Consider the following 24,597-nt stretch of genomic DNA (forward strand, 5'->3'; position numbering starts at 1 on the left):
CACGTCGTTCCCTTTTATCAACATTAATTCGAATTAATCATTCATAGTAATAGTTGTTGGTGTGAAAGAAATAATGTTATTCAGAACTAAGCATTTTTCTATGGTATATTTCTAAGGCTAATTTGAAGTGGTCCCAAACTTTGATATTATTATGATGCATGTGAGAGCATTTCACCAAATGTTATGAGCTTGAAAGACAAATTACTCTTTTTAACACCATGAATCTAAACATGAAGCTGTTAGTTAGGTAAAATGTCTCAATTACAGTTATATTGACTGATCCCTTTTGGTTAGCTTTACGTGGGAGTCAATTGGTACTGTTTAAAACCACGTGTTTGTGTTTGTGTGTATGTAGAGGACATTAGAAGAATGAATTGCGTCATACCTACATTAGGACATGACTCAGGGCTTAGCAGATAGTGTGTGTGTGTGCACAGCTTATGAATCTTTTCAATGTATCTATACTGTACGAATCGGGAATTCTCTCTTCATGGGGGCCCCACATCCTTTTAACATTTTCAGCTGTTTTACAGCTCTGTAAAGCAAGCAGTCGCAGTTTTACCATTATATTTCATTCATCCACTGCCATGTCACAGAAAAAAAACGTACCTCTTTGACTCTTTTGTAATGAGTTAGTTTGCTTAGTTTCTGGTGAGAGCCTCGGATTGTTCGGTCTTTGCATGTCACGCACAATTGTTTATTGTTGGCATTGTCAAACTGGTTTAAAACCCAGAGGGCTTTGTGTGTGTGTGTGTGTGTGTGTGTGTGTGTGTGTGTGTGTGTATTAATTACATGTTTATAGGTGATTGCATGTTTATACCTATCGGGAGAGAGTTATATGCTTGCGTGACCCAACTTTATTTATTATTTACAGTGAAACCACCTGAACTTTACATTTGTACTTAGGCTGAACTATTTCTCCACAATTCTGTCAATAAAGTAGTAGTTCCTCCTGCGTTTTCAAGATGTTCTCCTCGGCTTTGTTATACGCCTTCTGCTTGAGAAACTATGAAAACGAGATCTAACGAGTTAGGGACATGTAACTGACAGCATCTTCTAGCCCTCATTATCATGAACTAATCACTATTGCTTTTAGAAAGCATTTATGCAGGAAGTCATTTGCCTACATAAATGATACATTCCAGGAATTTATCAGTAGCATAAAGAAAGTTCCTTTGTTTAATGTGTTTCAAATGACTATCTGCGCTGGTGTCCATTATGCTTATAAGACGAGTAAATAAGACTGATCTCCATTTGTTTCTTCGTCTAATAAGAAAAGTTTTTTATTAACATTTTGTCATATAGTAGTTTTCTACAGGAACTTTCTGTTGACGTCCTCTTTTGTTTTCATGCTAGTGTCTCATTGTTTGAGTAGAGAAAAACTAGGCTTGCACTGCCTGATTTGGAAGACAAACCTGACGCTTCAAAGGTCCCAGAATTTATGCATCAACAGATGTTCTTATCGTATAGTCTTTGTTTTCACTGTAACCTAAGCAGCATGGAGTGGTTCGTATTTTTCACTGTGACCTAAGCAGCATGAAGTGGTTCGTATTCTCTCTCTCTCTCTCTCTCTCTCTCTCTCTCTCTCTCTCTCTCTCTCTCTCTCTCTGTATATATATATATATATATATATATATATATATATATATATATATATATATATATATATATATATATATACTGCTTGGAGGGACCTTCATGATAACCTCTTTACTGGTAATTCATATATATTTGTGTGTAACACTTGTGCTCCGTTAGGGCTATCTTTCTACCCTATATTGCCTAGAGTATTTTGTCCGAGTTTTCTTTGATACATCCTTTGACCTCTTGGTTTTGCTTATCTCTTAACTCTTCCCTCATTATGTCTTTTTCAGCCGACACCTTACTGAAGTATGCTGGAATATGCATATTTACTTCACGTCCTTAACATTGTGGCATACAGTTCTTGTCTTATAAGTCATCATAATATTTACCAGTTCTTGCTCACCAAATCTTCAAGATTGTATTTGCCACAATAGTTTCTTTCCATGATTCACGCTCCCAGTTTTGATCTTTGGTCACTGTTTCCTCTGTTTATTGAATGTGTTGCTCTTCACTAGTCCAGGAGACCCGTGGGGCCCTATCTCTTGAGCCCTGTCTTCTATCATGCAACGATTTAAACTTCTGTATATTGTTTGTATTCACAATATCATCGCCCATCTGATTCTATGATATTTATTTACCTCTTTTCAAACAAGTTCCTCGTGTGATGTCTTGCTCTGATCTGTTTGTCTTTGCATCTCGTGTAGAACTGCACAGAGTCGACAGTGCCAGCAGTGTCTAATGCTTGAATTATTATCACTGTGAGTGCGTGTGTTAAAATGAGTTCTTCCTGTTTTACCTCCTGTCTGTCAGTGGGGATATTAGACAGGTGTGCGGGGAAAGGGGGTGGTTGTGAAAGTAATGTAGACGTTGGGAAGTAGGATTATAAAACTGCCACAGGTTAGGCAGCCAGTGTGTGTGTGTGTGTGTGTCCATACCGGCAGTGACAAATGAAGCATGGCCTTGCCTTTATCCATCATCACTATGTTAGTACTGGTAGCTATGATAGTTATTTATAAAGGAAGTAGTCGTGCTTGTAGAGAGTCAGTGTATTACATACAAAATAAAGAAAGCTGTAAACACCAGCGCTCCATCATTTCCCTCTGAAGCCAAGATATTCGTTTGAAACGATATCCATATTAGGAAGGACGAGTACCTGCCCTGCTGTTTGCAGGCAGATATTTTATTTTATCATTTTCGAATTCTCTGCAATGTAGATATCATCTTGACAGTAATAACGACCGGGTAGAGAATAGAGAAGAAACGAAATTTCATATTTTTTAGCTATAAAGTTAAAATTACCATAAAATTTTTTCGAGAACTACTTTGAATACAAGTGACTACGAGCCTTTTCCTGAAATTTATACATTACACTCCTTTCTAGCACACTTTATGATGCTCCCGCAGAGCTTAGAAAGCAAGCCAAACACGCTTGGGGTGACTGCAGAACAACAGGGGTAAGACTTAATTGTGGAACTTGTATATGGGGCATTAGAAACGTTTATTCTGCGAATAAACGTTTCTAATGTTCGAGATATGAGGTGTGTCCAGAACGCTGACGAGAAGGCATAACACGTACTTTGCTGGGGGATGTAGTTTGAAGAGGGTGTACATCTGGTGGGGTGGAGTTTGAGGAGGGTGGTTGTTTCGTGCTTCTTGATTCATTACAGTATGTGTATATTTTGTCTTGTGTTTGTTAGTATACAGGGGGGGCCCCACCTGCAGGTGGCAGTACCGTGTGCTAGAAGTCACCACATTCATAACAAACACGACAATGCGGCGAAGCCTTCTCGTAAGACTCCGGCCTAATAGTAATGCAAATTACTTCCTGTATCCTCAACCACTCCTAGCCGCGCAGTGGAATCCCACACAGATCGGCTATAAACTTGCCAATATAATCCCTATCCTAAAACCTGTCTGCCCCATACTAAAAATCAACTGAATTTATTGTAAGATGAATGTTCGGAAATATGTGGTACTCATCAAAGGTTTATACCCATTGACCCATTGTAACCGTAGCAGCGTCAGTAGACTCCTTTTTTTTTTTTTTTCAACTAGACCATCAATTCCAGGAGAAATTTCACCGGATGACTAGAAAACAAAGTATGGGCTTTCTGAACAATGTGAATTTGTCAGACTTAAGTTCTTATAATGTTTTAATGCCTCAAGTAATCTGTTATGATTGAATTTATTCATTATGTTCTTGATCAAATATATTTACTACCTAGTTTTAAGCTCTTTTATCTACTAAACCTGAAATCTGGATTTTTTTTTCTGAGAGAAGAGGGGGAGTGAGGGTAGGGGTAGATTCAAAGATTAATGAAAATCCTTGAAAATGATGGGACTTTTTGGTATTCGAAGTTCTTATAAGAACTTCATCTCTCCCTATATACACTGACAGTGAACGTATACAGGGATTATATTTTTGTTTCTTATACACAGAGTTTCTCCATCACGATGACTACTAATTTGGTCGGAAGTAACCAAAATACTTGACAAAGAATTTATAGCATTATCAAAACCCACCCAAATTGGAATAACCTTACTACTACTGGTTATATTTTCTAATTACGCTGTAGGTTTTCTTCCATACATTTCTGTAAGATTATTCCACTTAATTACATTTCTTTATCATCCAATCTGACTTACTGTACTATTAATTCAGGTGATTTAAACATAGAGCAAATTTGCTCACCTTGTTCACCACACAAAACTCGTACATCTGATTGGCATCAGCCACCACTACCACTCTTCTGCACAGTACTAATTGCAACAGTCATCAGTAAAGCACTGGATATCATGCCCCACATCCTTACACAAAAGGAACCTTACATAGTTCTTATGAAAGTGAAAGTAATTGGCTAACTTCATGGCCGGCTGCCAAACCAGCCAGAGTCATCTCCAAAATTCTCAAACTCTACAATGGAGTTCCCAAAAGAACAATTCTGTATCTAAACCTTCCGAAATCTCTTCTATGGGGATCTCTTCCCAACCCACAGGAAACCGCTGCGAGTCTCCATCGGCAATATCACCATTAATCTTTCTCCCCTTTTCAGCACGTCCGTAAATAAACTGTCCCCCCCTTCAAAAAAAAAAAAAGAAAAAAAAATATGGCTAATTATCGATCAAGATTCTAATCATAAGATAGAAAAAAATTCAGATGCAGCTATTGACAGACGGCGTATGTTAAGAAGTGAATGACAGATTTTAAAGCATATGTGCCATATATCTCGTAACCTCAGTGAGTGGGAGAAATAAAAGATCAAAATTCACGTTTGTATCTACCGTTATAAGCATTATTGAGAAGATGGATTAATCAAGTTCATATTCTAGCCACGATATCTTTTCAATGTATTTTCTTGTCTAGTATACATATAGGTCTACGCTGTGCATATGCATATGTTGATGGGCTACGTGTGCTTCAGTCACACACGGTCAATATCTAAGCCATATTCTGCTTTCATTTAGATTTCCTCGTTTCGAATGCTGACTATTTGGTAAGCATCTGTCATCATCTTTATTCAGAGGCTGAGATAGTCTTTGATTTTTATTCGTTTGTAGGTAAAAAAAAAAATGACAATTGAAAGCTATTACTTTTCGTGAATCCGTTGCCTGAGCAATGAGTTTCTCTCGACAATTATGGAAAAATTCAATATTTGAGTTCCTAAAGCTGATAAACATATTATCTGATTTATGTTGGTATGCTCATATTATGAGTGGTTGCGAATGAGAATGACGAAGGTCAACATCTAGTATATTTATATATATTTCGCCATGCTATTTGTGGCAGCTCGACCTGGTCGAAACATGACGGAGTTACACGGATTCAAGGATTCGCCATCAAGAACTGATAACAAATATGACGATTAACTCCATATTACGTAGCGGGTTTCTTAGCTTTAAATTTATAATTATTATCAAGATAACCTAAGATTTTACAATATGATGGTACTAAATCCTTACTATATTAAATTGGAGTCATCTTTGCACAGCTACTTATAAATATTTGGATACTTACATGAAAATAAATCTTTATTGAGATACGGACAAAGAGATACCAGTTGGGAGGTTATGTCTCGCCGGATCTGAAAATCAAGTTCCCTACCATCTTCCACCACTAAGAAAACTTATAAGTGGAAAGAAATATACTCTACCCAGAGGTAAGCCCTTAAGTAGATGTCCAGTTTAGTGCATCACAGAAATAAGTGGAATTTAAAAGTGTACATGAACATACTCTAAGTGTTTTAGACCAGAGGAATGTGTGTTTTACTGTTTTCATTATACGAATAACAGAAAAATGAAAGTGGGTACAACTGTTATGATTCAGAAGAATGTGGGGCAAAAGTAAGTGAACGAATCCTTGCCAGAAATCAGCAGAACTTACGGAAACCTTACCCTAGTGGTTAGCCTAAGGTGACAGAGGTGAAATAAACAAAATTGTCGTAATCATCTAAGTTTCTACCACAGTATTAATTGTATACACTAGGAGTAAACACACACACTGAACTTAGAGAGCACAGTCACTTAACCCCACATATCTCTCGATTATCGTTAACCCTGTGCTGTCATATGTTAGTAGAGGATAAGAAATATTGCACCAAATTGCACCCCCTCTCTCGCAACATGATCGGAACTAGGTATAGGGAGCTCATTGATATGCCTTTTTATAAATCACCAGTTTATCTGGTTGACAGAACTAGCTTTGGATATTTGTTTTATTTTGAGTTAGGAGTGTAATGGATATAACAGAGGATCAAAGATGTGGAGCATGATTTGCCCTATGACACTCTGAGGATACTGACCACACAGGCTTTAATCCTCAAGGATCAGGTATGAATATTGTGGTGCTGATGCTTTAAAGTCATGGTGTACGGACTCTCCATTCCATTGTTTATCAAGATAATTCTTGAAGCAGACCAGGAATATGGTCTTGATCAGTTTATTGAGATTATTCCGTTCTTTTCATACCCTGACATAGAAGTTTCCACTGACTTGTTTATTTCATTGATGATGAAGTACCTTTATATCATGACCTTGATATACTTAGCTTTGATATATATATATATATAGAGAGAGAGATAGAGTTGTTGGGCTGAGAAGGGTGGATGTTTTGGAAATGTGTGATGAGATGGTTTGATCACATAAGTAATGAAAGGTTTGGTAATAAAAAGAGTGTGGTTGAGAGAGCCAAAGAGGGTGTGTCGAAATGTTTTGGGCATATGGAGACAATGATTGAGGAAAGATTGACAAAGAGGATATATGTGTCAGAGGTGGAGAGAACAAGAAGTGGGAGACCAAATTGGAGGTGGAAAGATGGAGTGAGAAAGATTTTGAGTGATCGGGGCCTGAACATGCAGGAGGGTGAGAGGTGTGCAAGGAATAGAGTGAATTGGAACTATGTGGTATACTGGGGTCGACATGCTGTCGTTAGACTGGACCAGGGCATGTGAAACGTCTGGGGTAGACTATGGCAAAGTCTGTGGGCCCTGGATGTGGATAGGGAGCTGTGGTTTAGATTCATTACGCGTGACAGATAGAGACTGAGTGTGAATGTAGCCTTTATTGTGTTTCCCTGGCTTTATCTGACTGAAGCAGGGAGTAGTGATGCTGTTTCCTGTTGGATGGGGTAGTGCCAGGAATGGTTGAAGGCAAAGCAAGTTTATGTACATGTGTATATATGTATGTGTATTTATATGTATGTATATGTGTATATATACGTGCATGTATGGGCATTTATTTATTTTTTTTAATTTTCTATTTTTTTTTCCCAAAAGAAGGAGCAGAGAAGGGGGTCAGGTGAGGATATTCCCTCAAAGGTCCAGTCCTCTGTTCTTAACGCAACCTTGCTAACGCAGGAAATGGCGAATAGTATGAAAGAAAGAAAAGATATATATATATATATATATATATATATATATATATATATATATATATATATATATATATATATATATATATTTTTTTTTAAACTTCGCCATTTCCCGCGTTAGCGAGGTAGCGCTAAGAACAGGGGACTGGGCCTTTTTTGGAATATCCTCACCTGGCCCCCTCTGTTCCTTCTTTTGGAAAATCTAAAAAAAAAACGAGAGGGGAGGATTTCCAGCCCCCTGCTCCCTCCCCTTTTAGTCGCCTTCTACGACACGCAGGGAATACGTGGGAAGTATTCTTAATCCAATATCCCTAGGGATAATATATATATATATATATATATATATATATATATATATATATATATATATATATATATATATATATATATATATCCCTCTGGGGATAGGGGAGAAAGAATACTTCCCATGTATTCCCTGCGTGTCTTAGAAGGCGGATGAAAGGGAAGGGAGCGGGGGGCTGGAAATCCTCCCCTCTCCTTTTTTTTTTTCAATCTGCCAAAAGAAGGAGCAGAGAAGGGGGCCAGGTGAGGATATTCCCTCAAAGGCCCAGTCCTCTGTTCTTAACGCTACCTCGCTAACGTGGGAAATGGCGAATAGTATGAAAAGAAAAAAAAATATATATATATATATATATATATATATATATATATATATATATATTTTTCAATTATATTATCATGAAAATTTGTCGCTGTCTCCTGCGTTAGCGAGGTAGCGCAAGGAAACAGATGAAAGAATGGCCCAACCCACCCACATACACATGTATATACATACACGCCCACACACGCACATATACATACCTATACATTTCAATGTATACATACATATACATACACAGACAAATACATGTATACACATGTACATTTTCATACTTGCTGCCCTCAGCCATTCCCATCGCCACCCCTCCACACATGAAATAGCACCCACCTCCCCCCGCACGCATGCAAGTTAGCACTAGGAAAAGGCAACAAAGGCCACATTCGTTCACACAGCTCTCTTTCCACATGTAGGTCCCACAAAACTTTCCATAGTTTACCCCAGACACTTCACATCCCCAGGATCAATCCACTGACAGCACTTCGACCCCGGTATACCACATTGTTGCAATTCACTCTGTTCCTTGCACGCCTTTCGCCCTCCTGCATGTTTAGGCCCCGATCGCTCAAAATCTTTTTCACTCTATCCTTCTACCTCCAATTTGGTCTCCCACTTCTCGTTCCCTCTGCCTCTGACACATATATCCTTTTTGTTAATCTTTCCTCACTCATTCTCTCTATGTGACCAAACCATTTCAATACACCCTCTTCTGCTCTCTCAACCACACTCTTTTTATTACCACACATCTCTCTTACCCTTTCATTACTTACTCTATCAAACCAAGTCACACCACATATTGTCCTCAAACACCTCATTTCCAACACATCCACCCTCCTCCACACAACCTTATCTATAGCCCATGCCTCGCAACCATATAACATTGTTGGAACCACTATTCCTTCAAACATACCCATTTTTGCTCTTTGAGATAATGTTCTCGCCTTCCACACATTCTTCAACCCTCCTAGAACCTTCGTCCCTTCCCTCACCCTGTGACTCACTTCCGCTTCCATGGTTCTATTTGCTGTTCAGTCCACTCCCAGATATCTAAAACACTTCACTTCCGCCAGTTTTTCTCCATTCAAACTTACCTCCCAATTGACTTGTCCCTCAACCCTACTGTACCTAATAAATTTGCTCTTATTCACATTTACTCCCAGCTTTCTTCTTTCACATCCTTTACCAAACTCAGTCACCAGCTTCTGCAGTTTATCAACCGAATCAGCCACCAGCACTGTATCATCAGCAAACAACAACTGAAGTACTTTCCAAGCCCTCTCATCCACAACAGACTGCATACTTGCCCCTCTCTCCAAAACTCTTAGATTCACCTCCCTAACAACCCCATCCATAAACAAATAAAACAGCCATGGAGACATCATTCACCACTGCTGCAAACTGACATTCACTGGGAACCAATCACTTTCCTCTCTTCCTACTCTTATGCATGCCTTACATCCTCGATAAAAACTCTTCACTGCTTCTGGCAACTTTCCTCCCACACCATACACTCTTAATACCTTCCACAGAGCATCTCTATCAACTCTTATCATATTCCCTCTCCAGATGCCCTCTCCAGATCCATAAATGCTACATACAAATCCATTTGTTTTTCTAAGTATTTCTCACATACATTCTTCAAAGCAAACACCTAATCCACACATCCTCTACCACTTCTGAAACCACACTGCTCTTCCCCAATCTGATGCTCTGTACATGCCTCCACCCTCTCAATCAATACCCTCCCATATAATTTCCCAGGAATACTCAACAAACTTATACCTCTGTAATTTGAGCACTCACCTTTATCCCCTTTGCCTTTGTACAATGGCATTATGCATGTATTCCGCCAATCCTCAGGTACTTCACCATGAGCCATACATACATTGAATATCCTCATCAACCAGTCAACAACACAGTCACCCCCTTTTTTAATGAATTCCACTGCAATACCACCCTCCCCTCTTGTCTTTAATTTTTCAAAAAAAGTAACAGAGAAGGGAGCCAAGTGAGGATATTCCCTCAAAGGCTCAGTCCTCTGTTCCTAATGCTACCTCACTAATGTGGGAAATGGCAAATAGTATGAAAATAACAAATTTATTTTATTGTTTATCATACTTTGTCGCTGTCTCCCGCATTAGCGAGGTAGCACAAGGAAACAGATTAAAGAATGGACCAACCCACCCACACACTCACGTATATACATACACATCCACACACACACATATACATACCTATACATCTCAACGTATACATATATATATATATATATATATATATATATACACACACACACAGATATATACATATATACACATGTACATAATTCATACTGTCTGCCCTTATTCATTCCCGTCACCACCCCGCCACATAATGAAATACCAACCCCCTCCCCCTGCATGTGCGCGAGGTAGTGCTAGGAAAAGACAACAAAGGCCACATTCGTTCACACTCAGTCTCTAGCTGTCATGTATAATGCACCAAAACCACAGCTCCCTTTCCACAACCAGGTCCCACAGAACTTTCCATGGTTTACCCCAGACGCTTCACATATATTCACATATATATGTATATGTCTTCTGTTTCCCCTTTTAGAAAGTCAAAATACAAGGAGGGGAGGGTTTCTGGCCCCCCGCTCCTGTCCCCTTTAGTTGCCTTCTACGACACGTGAGGAATGCGTGGGAAGTATTCTTTCTCCCCTATGTGGTTTTGGTGCATTATTACATGACAGCTAGAGACTGAGTGTGAACGAATGGGGCCTTTGTTGTCTTTTCCTAGCGCTACCCCGAACACTTAAGGGGGGAGGAGGTTGTTATTCCATGTGTGGCGAGGTGGCGATGGGAATAGATAAAGGCAGACAGTATGAATTATGTACATGTGTATATATGTATATGTCTGTGTATGTATATATATATGTGTACATTGAGATGTATAGGTATGTATATTTGCGTGTGTGGACGTGTATGTATATACATGTGTATATGGGTGGGTTGGGCCATTTCTTTCGTCAGTTTCCTTGCGCTACATCGCTAATGCAGGAGACAGCGACAAAGCAAAATAAATAAAAAAATGTGTATGTATATATATGTTTGAGGGAATCTACTCACCTGGCCCCCTTCTCTGTTCCTTCTTTTGGAAAATTGAAAATATGAGAGGGAAGGATTTCCAGCCCCCCGCTCGCATATATATGTATATATATATATATATATATATATATATATATATATATATATATATATATATATTTTTTTTTTTTTTTTTTTATACTTTGTCGCTGTCTCCCGCGTTTGCGAGGTAGCACAAGGAAACAGACGAAAGAAATGGCCCAACCCCTCCCATACACATGTACATACACACGTCCACACATGCAAATATACATACCTACACAGCTTTCCATGGTTTACCCCGGACGCTTCACATGCCTTGATTCAATCCACTGACAGCACGTCAACCCCTGTATACCACATCGCTCCAATTCACTCTATTCCTTGCCCTCCTTTCACCCTCCTGCATGTTCAGGCCCCGATCACACAAAATCCTTTTCACTCCATCTTTCCACCTCCAATTTGGTCTCCCTCTTCTCCTCGTTCCCTCCACCTCCGACACATATATCCTCTTGGTCAATCTTTCCTCACTCATTCTCTCCATGTGCCCAAACCATTTCAAAACACCCTCTTCTGCTCTCTCAACCACGCTCTTTTTATTTCCACACATCTCTCTTACCCTTACGTTACTTACTCGATCAAACCACCTCACACCACACATTGTCCTCAAACATCTCATTTCCAGCACATCCATCCTCCTGCGCACAACTCTATCCATATATATATATATATATATATATATATATATATATGATGATACAGCGCTGGTGGCTGATTCGTGTGAGAAACTGCAGAAGCTGGTGACTGAGTTTGGTAAAGTGTGTGAAAGAAGAAAGTTAAGAGTAAATGTGAATAAGAGCAAGGTTATTAGGTACAGTAGGGTTGAGGGTCAAGTCAATTGGGAGGTAAGTTTGAATAGAGAAAAATTGGAGGAAGTAAAGTGTTTTAGATATCTGGGAGTGGATCTGGCAGCGGATGGAACCATGGAAGCGGAAGTGGATCATAGGGTGGGGGAGGGGGCGAAAATCCTGGGAGCCTTGAAGAATGTGTGGAAGTCGAGAACATTATCTCGGAAAGCAAAAATGGGTATGTTTGAAGGAATAGTGGTTCCAACAATGTTGTATAGTTGCAAGGCGTGGGCTGTGGATAGAGTTGTGCGCAGGAGGATGGGTGTGCTGGAAATGAGATGTTTGAGGACAATGTATGGTGTGAGGTGGTTTGATCGAGTAAGTAACGTAAGGGTAAGAGAGATGTGTGGAAATAAGAAGAGCGTGGTTGAGAGAGCAGAAGAGGGTGTTTTGAAATGGTTTGGGCACATGGAGAGAATGAGTGAGGAAAGATTGACCAAGAGGATATATGTGTCGGAGGCGGAGGGAACGAGGAGAAGTGGGAGACCAAATTGGAGGTGGAAAGATGGAGTGAAAAAGATTTTGTGTGATCGGGGCCTGAACATGCGGGAGGGTGAAAGGAGGGCAAGGAATAGAGTGAATTGGATCGATGTGGTATACTGGGGTTGACGTGCTGTCAGTGGATTGAATCAGGGCATGTGAAGCGTCTGGGGTAAACCATGGAAAGCTGTGTAGGTATGTATATTGCGTGTGTGGACGTGTGTATGTACATGTGTATGGGGTTGGGTTGGGCCATTTCTTTCGTCTGTTTCCTTGCGCTACCTCGCAAACGCGGGAGACAGCGACAAAGCAAAAAAAAAAGAAAAAATATATATATATATATATATATATATATATATATATATATATATATATATATATATATATATATATATATTCTTTCTTTTTTTCTTTTAAACTATCCACCATTTCCCGCATTAGTGAGGTAGCGTTAAGAACAGAGGACTGGGCCTTTGTGGAATATCCTCACCTGGCCCCCCTCTGTTCCTTCTTTTGGAAAATTAAAAAAAAGAAAAAAAAAACGAGATATATATATATATATATATATATATATATATATATATATATATATATATATATATATATACATACATACATACATATATGTCCATAGCCCACGCCTCGCAACCATACAGCATTGTTGGAACCACTATTCCTTCAAACATACCCATTTTTGCTTTCCGAGATAATGTTCTTAGCTTACAAACATTCTTCAAGGCCCCCAGGATTTTTGCCCCCTCCCCCACCCTATGATTCACTTCCGCTTCCATGGTTCCATCCGCTGCCAGATCCACTCCCAGATATCTAAAACACTTTACTTCCTCCAGTTTTCCTCCATTCTAACTTACCTCCCAATTGACTTGACCCTCAACCCTACTGTACCTAATAACCTTGCTCTTATTCACATTTACTCTTAGCTTTCTTCTTTCACACACTTTACCAAACTCAGTCACCAGCTTCTGCAGTTTCTCACATGAATCAGCCACCAGCGCTGTATCATCAGCGAACAACAACTGACTCACTTCCTAAGCTATATCATCCACAACAGACTGCATACTTGCCCCTCTTTCCAAAACTCTTGCATTCACCTCCATAACAACCCCATCCATAAACAAATTAAACAACCATGGAGACATCACACACCCCTGCCGCAAACCTACATTCACTGAGAACCAATCACTTTCCTCTCTTCCTACACGTACACATGCCTTACATCCTCGATAAAAACTTTTCACTGCTTCTAACAACTTGCCTCCCACACCATATATTCTTAGTACCTTCCACAGAGCATCTCTATCAACTCTATCATATGTCTTCTCCAGATCCATAAATGCTACATACATATCCATTTGCTTTTCTAAGTATTTCTTACATACATTCTTCAAAGCAAACACCTGATCCACACATCCTCTACCACTTCTGAAACCACACTGCTCTTCCCCAGTCTGATGCTCTGTACATGCCTTCACCCTCTCAATCAATACCCTCCCATATAATTTACCAGTACTCAACAAACTTATACCTCTGTAATTTGAGCACTCACTCTTATCCCCTTTGCCTTTGTACAATGGCACTATGCAAGCATTCCGCCAATCCTCAGGCACCTCACCATGAATCATTAAATAACCTTGCCAACCAGTCAACAATACAGTCACCCCCTTTTTTAATAAATTCCACTGCAATACCATCCAAACCTGCTGCCTTGCCGGCTTTCATCTTCCGCAAAGCTTTTACTACCTCTTCTCTGTTTACCAAATCATTTTCCCTAACCCTCTCGCTTTGCACACCACCTCAACTAGAACACTATGGATGGGCTATGGATAGAGTTGTGCGCAGGAGGGTGGATGTGCTGGAAATGAGATGTTTGTGGACAATATGTGGTGTGAGGTGGTTTGATCGAGTAAGTAATATAAGGGTAAGAGAGATGTGTGGAAATAAAAAGAGCGTGGTTGAGAGAGCAGAAGAGGGTGTTTTGAAATGGTTTGGGCACATGGAGAGAATGAGTGAGGAAAGATTGACCAAGAGTATATATGTGTCAGAGGTGGAGGGAACGAGGAGAAGTGGGAGACCAAATTGGAGGTGGAAAGATGGAGTGAAAAAGATTTTGAGTGATCGGGGTCTGAACATGCAGGAGGGTGAAAGGCGGGCAAGGAATAGAGTGAATTGGATCGATGTGGTATACCGGGGCCATTCTTTGTCAGTTTGCCCATGCCCAATTAGTTGTGAGCTTTGAATCGATGTTTGAGTGCCCTAACACAATTCCATTGCAGTTTAGTAGCCTATTCACATTGTATTATGGTATTCTTTTAGTGTGAAAGTAGCAGAGCTTTAAACGAGAAATTTTTTTTTCTTATGAGATTATTGCTCATGCAAATATTTTGTAATGACCTTCATTCCTGAGGATTAAGCTTATGTAATGACCTTTATTCTTTCAGATAAACCACATACATCTGGCTTCTAGAATTACATATTAAAAAATGGAAAGCAGGGACCACCCAACAAAAAATTCAGTCATGGAGCAATTTATTCGTCAAGTCGACTATATAAAGTTGAATGGATTTCCAGGTACTTCAGAATTACTGTCTTGATAATATAGAAATGGAATGCTATGAGTGTCTCAAGACATTAGACAGTTGAAATTTTAAAACCTGCATAGGAGCTTTTTTTGTTTTTTTTTTGACTAATGTGGTTATTTCTCTTTGTATGGTCAAGTTGTACTGGATTGAATTGGGAAAAGATATTGATGGAAACTAGGATTGGGATGACTGTTTTTAGATTGGTTATGAATTGATCCAATGATCCAAGGATGGAGAAGTTATCTGGCATTGGTGGAGGTATTGGTACCACTGAAAGTAATAGGAGAGATATTTTACATATGATGTGGACAGATGCAGTGAGTGAGATATGTTGGTCTAAATGTGTTAAGAGAATGAATTTTTTTATTGTGCTACTTAAGTTTTGTTTGTGATGGTAAAAAGAAAATAGACATTACAGTATTGTCTAAATTGATGAATTAGCTTGATTTGGATGCCATGTTCATTGTAGCATACTAGATCAAGTTGAGGATTTATATGAGTAAAATGAAAACCTGTGTGCACGTTCATCCATGCTAAATGTAGTCATTACAGAATTGTCCTAGATGAATTCAAAACTGATTTATGTATTATTTGCAGTAATGATAAATCTTCAGTATGTGTTTTGTGCAAAACATGACTTTAGAAACCCAAGACTAGACTTCCCTCAGCCATGAAGTATATGCTTTTATATTTGGTACCATTTATTGCATATAAAGTTGATACTGTGTGAAATATGAGTGTGCTGTTATCACTGAACACTTGCACACTCTAAGGATTCAGACAGTTAAGTGTTAGTCCTTGTAAGAATAATATTTAGGTGCAATGCTGATCTCTTCAAATGCTATTTACATGCATGATTTTTTCACACTTGACTGTTTCATCTGACTTCGTGTATGTTTTATATCCACCATATTGGGTTCTGAGCTACGTTAAAGCTTAAAGGTTTAGGCCTTGATCATTTTTTATGTAAATGTTTCTATGATGCAGGGAATAGCTAACAGTATCTTGCCACCTAGCTACCGCAAACATTCTTCACCTACACAATGAAACAAAAATCATCCCAATATACTCGGCACTCAGTTTTATGCAACAATACTAGGCTCCTGTCACCCAAACCACTCTACAACTAAGGAGCAACCCCCAAGTAGAAATATATGCTCATAGATATTTATGCTGTCAAATCCTCTCCTTTAAAGATTTGCCCATTTGGCTAGTTTACATGCAACAGAGTAGACACCTGATTTTTCATTAGATGATGGGCAGTTCTTGATGCAGGAATTCCGTATGTTGTTTTCATTTTTGAAAATGTTAGATTTTTACAGGAGTGGATTCAAGAGCATAAGTATTCTGTAAGGACAGCTCCAGAATCAAATATTTCAGCATATAGAAGATTATTCTCATCTTGTGAACTTTGGGGTTGGGTTAAAAATTTTTTACTCTTGTGAAACCCCTCAAAGCATTGTTCAGAAAGAGACAAAGAGTACTGTAATTGCCAGATAATTTAGGTACTTTACCCTGGTTCCTGAAAGAAGTAGAAAGATAACATGAGTTTTTTTTAGGCATATTAAGTGAATAACCAAACCTGACTACCATATTTGGCAGTCATGTGAAGGTTGGCTGGTAGAAGACTTATCCAAAGGGATAGAATAATTACATACAAGGATACCTGATAGTTTGGTATATAGCTAGTATTTAATATGTGAAGGCAGCAGGGAACTATTTATGATATGTGGAAGTAGAGAAAACATGCTAAGGCCCTCTAACTGATAGATGCAGGCCTACCTTGGGGAAGGGGTAGGTATGAGAAAAATATTAAAAAACATTTTCTCTTATTTTGAATTTGTTTTGGGAAGTTAGTATTTAATGTATTGGAGTGGCACGCAACAATTGTTTCTGGCAGCCTTAGTTGAATGAGTACTTTCCCTAATTTTAGACATGGGTCTGTTGCTGGGGAAGGTTTTGAAGACCAATCTGTACAGACCTTTCCTTTTGGGATCCAAAATGGCATAGTTGATTGGCATGGATGGTAGCTAAGTCATATATTCTTTTTCATGGCTTGTTTTGATTCAGAATAGTCTTGTTCATCCTTCAAAGTCAGTTTTGATGTGCTCACATTCATGATATAAAGTCAGTTGTTAGAATTCATACCTTCTTCCTTTTCTTGGTATCTTTTGGGTCTGACAACAGCAGTGAAAATGTTTTTATTGCTTTTTTTGTCAGGAGGATTGTGCAGTGACCTTGCTGAAATCACAGGAGCCACAGAAAGCTTAACTGTATGGAACACCAGACAAGACAATGGAGAGATGGGGGAAACTGTATGTGAAGGCAGACCTGGTGATGAGCTGTTGATCAAGGTTCCATTTGCAGGAACAAACTTTACCATCCGTCTCCTCTTTTACCTTCAGGAGCCATGGATGCCTCCTGACATGACCTTCAGTGATATTCAGTTTTTATCAAGTATCTCAAGCAAGGATCTTGAGGAGCAGGTATTGCTTTGTAGTGTTTTATAATTTGTTAATTTAAAGGTTTATGAAAAGAAGTGCAAAAGTGAATTGATGGTGTGTATTCCTGTATGTCATAATTCTTCCTGAGTTCATTTGAATTTGTTTCACTCCTGATGACGTATTGCTGAGGAAAATTTGATTTCATGAAAAACAGTGTATGAAGTAAGACTAAGGAAATTTTATTTAGACCCCAGGGATTTGTCATTAGTCCTTTATCCTGGCAAGGCCCCAAAATATGAGTGAAGCTACTTAGGTTTATTACAATTTAGTGAATTAGAATTTTATTTTACTTTCTTTTCCCAAGACCCTCTTTTATGGGGCTTCCACAGTCGTCAGGAAGCCAGCCATATCCAGTGGGTGGAACTAAAAGTTGAGAAGTGTGTTTGTCTTTGATGAATGCAGGACAGTTGAGTCTAAAAAGAAAAGCGAGATGATTTAACTTATGCATGTCTAGGGAGTGTTCATTCAGGTTGGCACATGTCTAGTATGATAGAATGTAATATTGGTTCATGAGGAAGGGACTGTTCTTGAACCATTTTAGTGTGAATATGTTTTTTCATTCATGTGTGGGAGGTGGGGAGGTATTTGCACATCGGATGCTAAATTGAGGGGCAGGAGTGACCTTTTTATATCTGCATAAGGGTTAATGATTACTACATTGTTTGTGTAGTGGTTTGGTGTGGGATAGGGTAAGAACTGTTGCATGCCAAGTATGTTGAGGTAGGATTTTATTAGAGGAATTTTTGTTTTGATATTCCGTTCTTAACTATTATATTTATGTACTTCTATAATTTCTTCAGTATTCAAGATAGCTCAATATTAAATATGACTAGGCATCTCTGCACTTTTACTTGTCAGTGGATTTACATTTCATCCAACAGAGGGTGCATACTTGTATACATCTGATCCAACCCATATTATGCATTATGTGTGTGTGTGTGTGTGTGTGTGTGTGTGTGTGTGTGTGTGTGGTGTTAGCTGAGTATATTAGATGAGGAAGAAAATCTTGTTTTGATTTTTAAGTGAGGTGGAAATGTACAATTTTGGTAAGAATGAGGAGAATGCACTTGTGAGAATAGAAGCTAGCCCCCATAGAGAACCAGTAGGATCAAAGGCAAATTCAGATGTGTTTGCAACTTTAGAATGCAGTGATTGTCTCACACTCTGTCTCTTTGATAACCATGATTATGGGAACTTAATTCAAAAGAGCAGATTACTGTTTTTTTTTTTGTTTTTTATGCTCTTCACAATGAGTTAGAAAAGATTATGAAATCCTCTCACTCCCTTAGTTGTTTTACTAGTACCCTGTGGCATTTGTCAATCAGCCTCCCTTACTATTTTAGGACTCAGGCCTCTTTTTCCAGCATACTCTCTTTCACCACTACCTTCACAAACTTGCCTCAACTAAGATATGATCAGGCATTACTCCTTTTGCCCCCCTTAGCTCAGTCATACCGTGCAACCTTTTTCTTGCTTGGCTGTCAATTAATACATGATCCATTAATGTCTGATGACCCTCCAGCCCCTCCATCATTTTATTAATGCATACACTTTTAAGCCATATATTCCCAAACCACCATTCTCACAGCACACAACTTAACAAGTTCCCCAATTTTCATTTAAACTAGGAACTTTATATCGCCAGTTGCATCTTCAATGCCTACATCATTTTTACATTTATATCTTATAATCCTTTGACCATGAATGACAACAGAAGGCTTGGTACAGAATGTCCTTCTCCACAAAATATGACTAAATTTCAGAGCTGAAAAGAAAAAAAAGTACATTCCATGTGGTTTGCCAAGTATTGGAAAGCCTTCCATAATTAGAACCCAAATTAGTGTTTGATTTCATATGCCTTCTTTCTTCAGACTGTGTTAGAAAAGAAGAATTTTATCATATAGTGAGGTAATGATTATATGCAAAGGTGAACCAAGGAAATAAGCAGTGTTTTTAAGAAATGTGTAGAATACTATTAAAACTGCAAATATCACTGTAGCAGAAGAAAAACAGTTAAACTAGGAAGGTCATAAGAAAAAAAAATTCCCTTGTCATAAGAAAAAGAATTTCCCTTCTACTCAATCAGTGCTTCTGTTTATGGCTGAAGCCAACTGATCTGTTTTTCAGAATTTTAATGTTTAGCTTCATCATTAGTTACCACTCCTAATTCTATAGTAAAAACTTTTAATGTCATTACAGGTACCAACACTTGATAACTGGAACTGCACTGATGATGATATAATTGCCCAGCTTCTTCATCAGTTATTGCAACTATACAAAAGATACCAGGTAAGATATATTAAATGCTATTGTAAAGTAAAACTTATGCCTTCATTTCGTAAATGGCATCTGAGCATGGGTAAATTCAGTGCATGTCTTTAAAATTATTCAAGATTTCTCAAGAAAGCTTCCAAATGTATACGCAGAGGTAATTGCTGAGGTCTCAGAATATGCACAGATTTCACTAGAATCAGGTTCTCTCCCCTCAATGTTCCTCCCTCCTCCACCTTTCCTCTACCATTCTAACACTGTCTTTGCCAGGATCTTTATGTTATCTTCACCACTTTACTACGGCCATAAAAGGTATCTTAACTTACTATTTTTGTACATATTCTGTACTTTTACATGTATTTTTTTTCATAAATAGTGATAAGGGTCTAGTGAATATTTTCAAAAGGCTAAGCCCTTGCTCTGCCTCCACCCTCCTCCACCCTTCCTCCATCACCTGTGCAGCACATCTCAGGGAGATCTTCGTCTTAACTTCAGTCATGTAAGGTATGTTACCAAACTAGTACGTGTCCTTTACTTTGTCATGCATTTCTTTTATGTAAGATGGGAAGCAGTAAACTTGAAGACTTCTTTGTTTGTCTTTATTATGATTTTAATCATAAATTGAAGTATTGCAATCACTTGGCATTTACAGTTGAAACTGCTTTTAGCATATGTGCCATCAGAAAAGCTGCTTATGTACTATAATAATCTCCATCTGACTGATGCATGCAACTGATTTGCAGCTGGAGAAACTGGAAGAGGATGAAGTTCTACAGTTTGAGTATCAGTCCCTTCTGAAGAAGCTCGAGATTGGGGAAGGTGATATTGAGGTAAGTTAGCTCTTCTTTCCTGAAATAGGGGAGATGATATTGAGTTAGGTTAGCTCTTTCTTCCCTAATTTAAGTGTGCAGTGAAATACATGTCCTTATATATGTTTTGGTGAAATGGATGAACTCATATTTAGAGTAGTGAAATGGATGATATCGTTATTTCTTTTGAGAAGAAACATACAAGATCTTGAAGGCTTGACTCTCAAGTATGTTCCCCTCTGAGACTAACATTCGGCTGAGGGTGTTTGTGCTTGCATATTTTGTCAAGATATCGCTTACACTGAGTTACAGGGTGTACCAATAAAATGCTATAGTAACCTCCAAAAAGAAATGCATTAAATAGAATGATTTGGAGTGATGTGGTATATTTGGGGTGATGTGCTGTCAGTGGGCTGCACCAGGACATGTGATGTGGTCAAAGAAAACCATGCAAGTGCCTCTAGGGCTTGGCTATGGATAATGTGCTCTGGTATTCGATGCATTTTGCAGGACAGTTAGAGAGAGGATGTATGTGAGGCCATTCTTTGTCAGCTGTTGAGGCTACCTTGCTAATGCAAGAAACAGCAAACATGGGCATTACTGGGCTCTGCCTGCACGAGGATAAACCATGAGTGAAAAGTTGCCTTCAGCAAGAGCTACAGGAGCCTTCAAGGAAATGGTCCTGGGTAATATCAGAACTTTTTCATAGACACTGGTCATGGGATGAATTATGAACAGGTGAATACTAAATACGTACTGTATGAAAAAAGAAATATCTGCAGGACCTCTTTTATGGGGCTCTTATAGCTACTGCATCCAGTAGTAGGGATACGATGGACCCGTTTGGAGTGAAAAGTTCGTTGATGAAATTCTACTCCTTTTCATACACTGACTTGATGATACAGTCTCACCGAATATGACTTTTCATTTGCAGCTTAACCATGTGTAAGCAGAGTCTGGTAATGCCTTTCATATATATGATGTGATTTAGATTTGGTTCATATAGAATATCATTTCCAGATATCAGTGAACAGTCCAGGTCATCGTGCATCATCACTATTGGTACGCTTGCCTTTGAGTCTTCAGGATGTTCCACCAGTTCTGATTGATGCTAACCCTGGCTCCCCTACCAGCCTTCTTCAAGTAACCTTTCAAGGAGTGAGTGTAATTTAGTATGTTTTGAAGGGGATGAGAAAATGCTTATGAGAGTTAAGACTACCATTTTTTGCTCCATACATGTAATAAGTTTATTAATCCCCAAGTTGAAAAGCTTTTGGGCATATTCCCCTGTCCATTTTTGATTCTATGTGTCCATGATTCTGCACATTGTGATGTGTACAGGATGCTTCTAATCAAGGCCATCCCATTAACGCTCTCTCTATATGTATATTTTTATTTATATTTATTTTGCTTTGTCGCTGTCTCCTGCGTTAGCGAGGTAGCACAAGGAAACAGATGAAAGAATGGCCCAACGCACCCACATACACATGTATATACATACACGTCCACACCCACAAATATACATACCTATACATCACAATGTATATGTATGTATATACCCACACAGACATATACATATATACCCATGTACATAATTCATACTGTGTGCCTTTATTCATTCCCATCGCCACCCAGGCACACATGGAGTAACAACACCCTCCCCCCTCATGTGTGCGGGGTAGCGCTAGGAAAAGACAACAAAGGCCCCATTTGTTCACACTCAGTCTCTAGCTGTCATGTAATAATGCACTGAAACCACAGCTCCCTTTCCACATCCAGGCCCCACAGAACTTTCCATGGTTTACCCCAGACGCTTCACAAATGTATATATATATACATTTACCAAATGGCATCCTAGCTTTGTCTTTTCGATGTATATCAACTGACTGTTATATTTCTCTCTTGTGTCTCCCCTGATGATGTGATTATTACACAAAAGTGCACTTGGGAACTTTTCATGTTTCATTTTCCCCGTGGACTCATAGAAATATCTTGATCACGCGCAAAATTGTGATCCTTTCCAATATACATATATTATATCATATCATACTTTGTCGCTGTCTCCTGCATTAGCGAGGTAGCACAAGGAAACAGATGAAGAAAGGCCAAACCCATCCACATACACATGTATATACATAAACATAAACATCCACACATGCACTTATACATACCTAAACATTTCAAAATATATATATATATATATAAATATATATATATATATATATATATTTTTTTTTTTTTTTTTTTGCTTTGTCGCTGTCACCCGCGTTTGCGAGGTAGCGCAAGGAAACAGACGAAAGAAATGGCCCAACCCACCCCTATACACATGCCTTGATTCAATCCACTGACAGCACGTCAACCCCGGTATACCACATCGCTCCAATTCACTCTATTCTTTGCCCTCCTTTCACCCTCCTGCATGTTCAGGCCCCGATCACACAAAATCTTTTTCACTCCATCTTTCCACCTCCAATTTGGTCTCCCTCTTCTCCTCGTTCCCTCCACCTCCGACACATATATCCTCTTGGTCAATCTTTCCTCACTCATTCTCTCCATGTGACCAAACCATTTCAAAACACCCTCTTCTGCTCTCTCAACCACGCTCTTTTTATTTCCACACATCTCTCTTACCCTTATATTACTTACTCGATCAAACCACCTCACACCACACATTGTCCTCAAACATCTCATTTCCAGCACATCCATCCTCCTGCGCACAACTCTATCCATAGTCCATGCCTCGCAACCATACAACATTCTTGGAACCACTATTCCTTCAAACATACCCATTTTTGCTTTCCGAGATAATGTTCTTGACTTCCACACATTCTTCAAGGCTCCCAGAATTTTCGCCCCCTCCCCCACCCTATGATCCACTTCCGCTTCCATGGTTCCATCCGCTGCCAGATCCACTCCCAGATATCTAAAACACTTCACTTCCTCCAGTTTTTCTCCATTCAAACTCACCTCCCAATTGAATTGACCGTCAACCCTACTGTACCTAATAACCTTGCTCTTATTCACATTTACTCTTAACTTTCTTCTTTCACACACTTTACCAAACTCAGTCACCAGCTTCTGCAGTTTCTCACATGAATCAGCCACCAGCGCTGTATCATCAGCAAACAACAACTGACTCACTTCCCAAGCTCTCTCATCCCAACAGACTTCATACTTGCCCCTCTTTCCAAAACTCTTGCATTCACCTCCCTAACAACCCCATCCATAAACAAATTAAACAACCATGGAGACATCACACACCCCTGCCGCAAACCTACATTCACTGAGAACCAATCACTTTCCTCTCTTCCTACACGTACACATGCCTTACATCCTCGATAAAAACTTTTCACTGCTTCTAACAACTTGCCTCCCACACCATATATTCTTAATACCTTCCACAGAGCATCTCTATCAGCTCTATCATATGCCTTCTCCAGATCCATAAATGCTACATACAAATCCATTTGCTTTTCTAAGTATTTCTCACATACATTCTTCAAAGCAAACACCTGATCCACACATCCTCTACCACTTCTGAAATCACACTGCTCTTCCCCAATCTGATGCTCTGTACATGCCTTCACCCTCTCAATCAATTATTTATATTATTTATTATACTTTGTCGCTGTCTCCCGCGTTTGCGAGGTAGCGCAAGGAAACAGACGAAAGAAATGGCCCAACCCCCCCCCCCATACACATGTATATACATACGTCCACACACGCAAATATACATACCTACACAGCTTTCCATGGTTTACCCCAGACGCTTCACATGCCCTGCTTCAATCCACTGACAGCACGTCAACCCCGGTATACCACATCGCTCCAATTCACTCTATTCCTTGCCCTCCT

The 24,597-nt window shown here is 39.1% G+C and overlaps 1 protein-coding gene across 1 annotated transcript in view; it reads left to right on the plus strand.

Moving 5' to 3' along the window:
- The first annotated feature begins 5,590 nt into the window (after positions 1 to 5,590).
- LOC139753324 (BRISC and BRCA1-A complex member 2-like) overlaps positions 5,591 to 24,597 on the plus strand; it is a 32,364-nt gene continuing 13,357 nt past the window's right edge. Inside the window, exons 1-6 of the mRNA XM_071669649.1 lie at positions 5,591 to 5,741; positions 15,018 to 15,147; positions 17,379 to 17,644; positions 19,862 to 19,951; positions 20,677 to 20,763; positions 21,763 to 21,900. Of these exons, the coding sequence (XP_071525750.1) occupies positions 15,060 to 15,147; positions 17,379 to 17,644; positions 19,862 to 19,951; positions 20,677 to 20,763; positions 21,763 to 21,900 (669 nt within the window). The 5' untranslated portion in view covers positions 5,591 to 5,741; positions 15,018 to 15,059. The remainder of the gene's footprint in view (positions 5,742 to 15,017; positions 15,148 to 17,378; positions 17,645 to 19,861; positions 19,952 to 20,676; positions 20,764 to 21,762; positions 21,901 to 24,597) is intronic.

The sequence above is a fragment of the Panulirus ornatus genome, chromosome 14, assembly GCF_036320965.1.
Source record: "Panulirus ornatus isolate Po-2019 chromosome 14, ASM3632096v1, whole genome shotgun sequence".
NCBI lineage: Eukaryota > Metazoa > Arthropoda > Malacostraca > Decapoda > Palinuridae > Panulirus > Panulirus ornatus.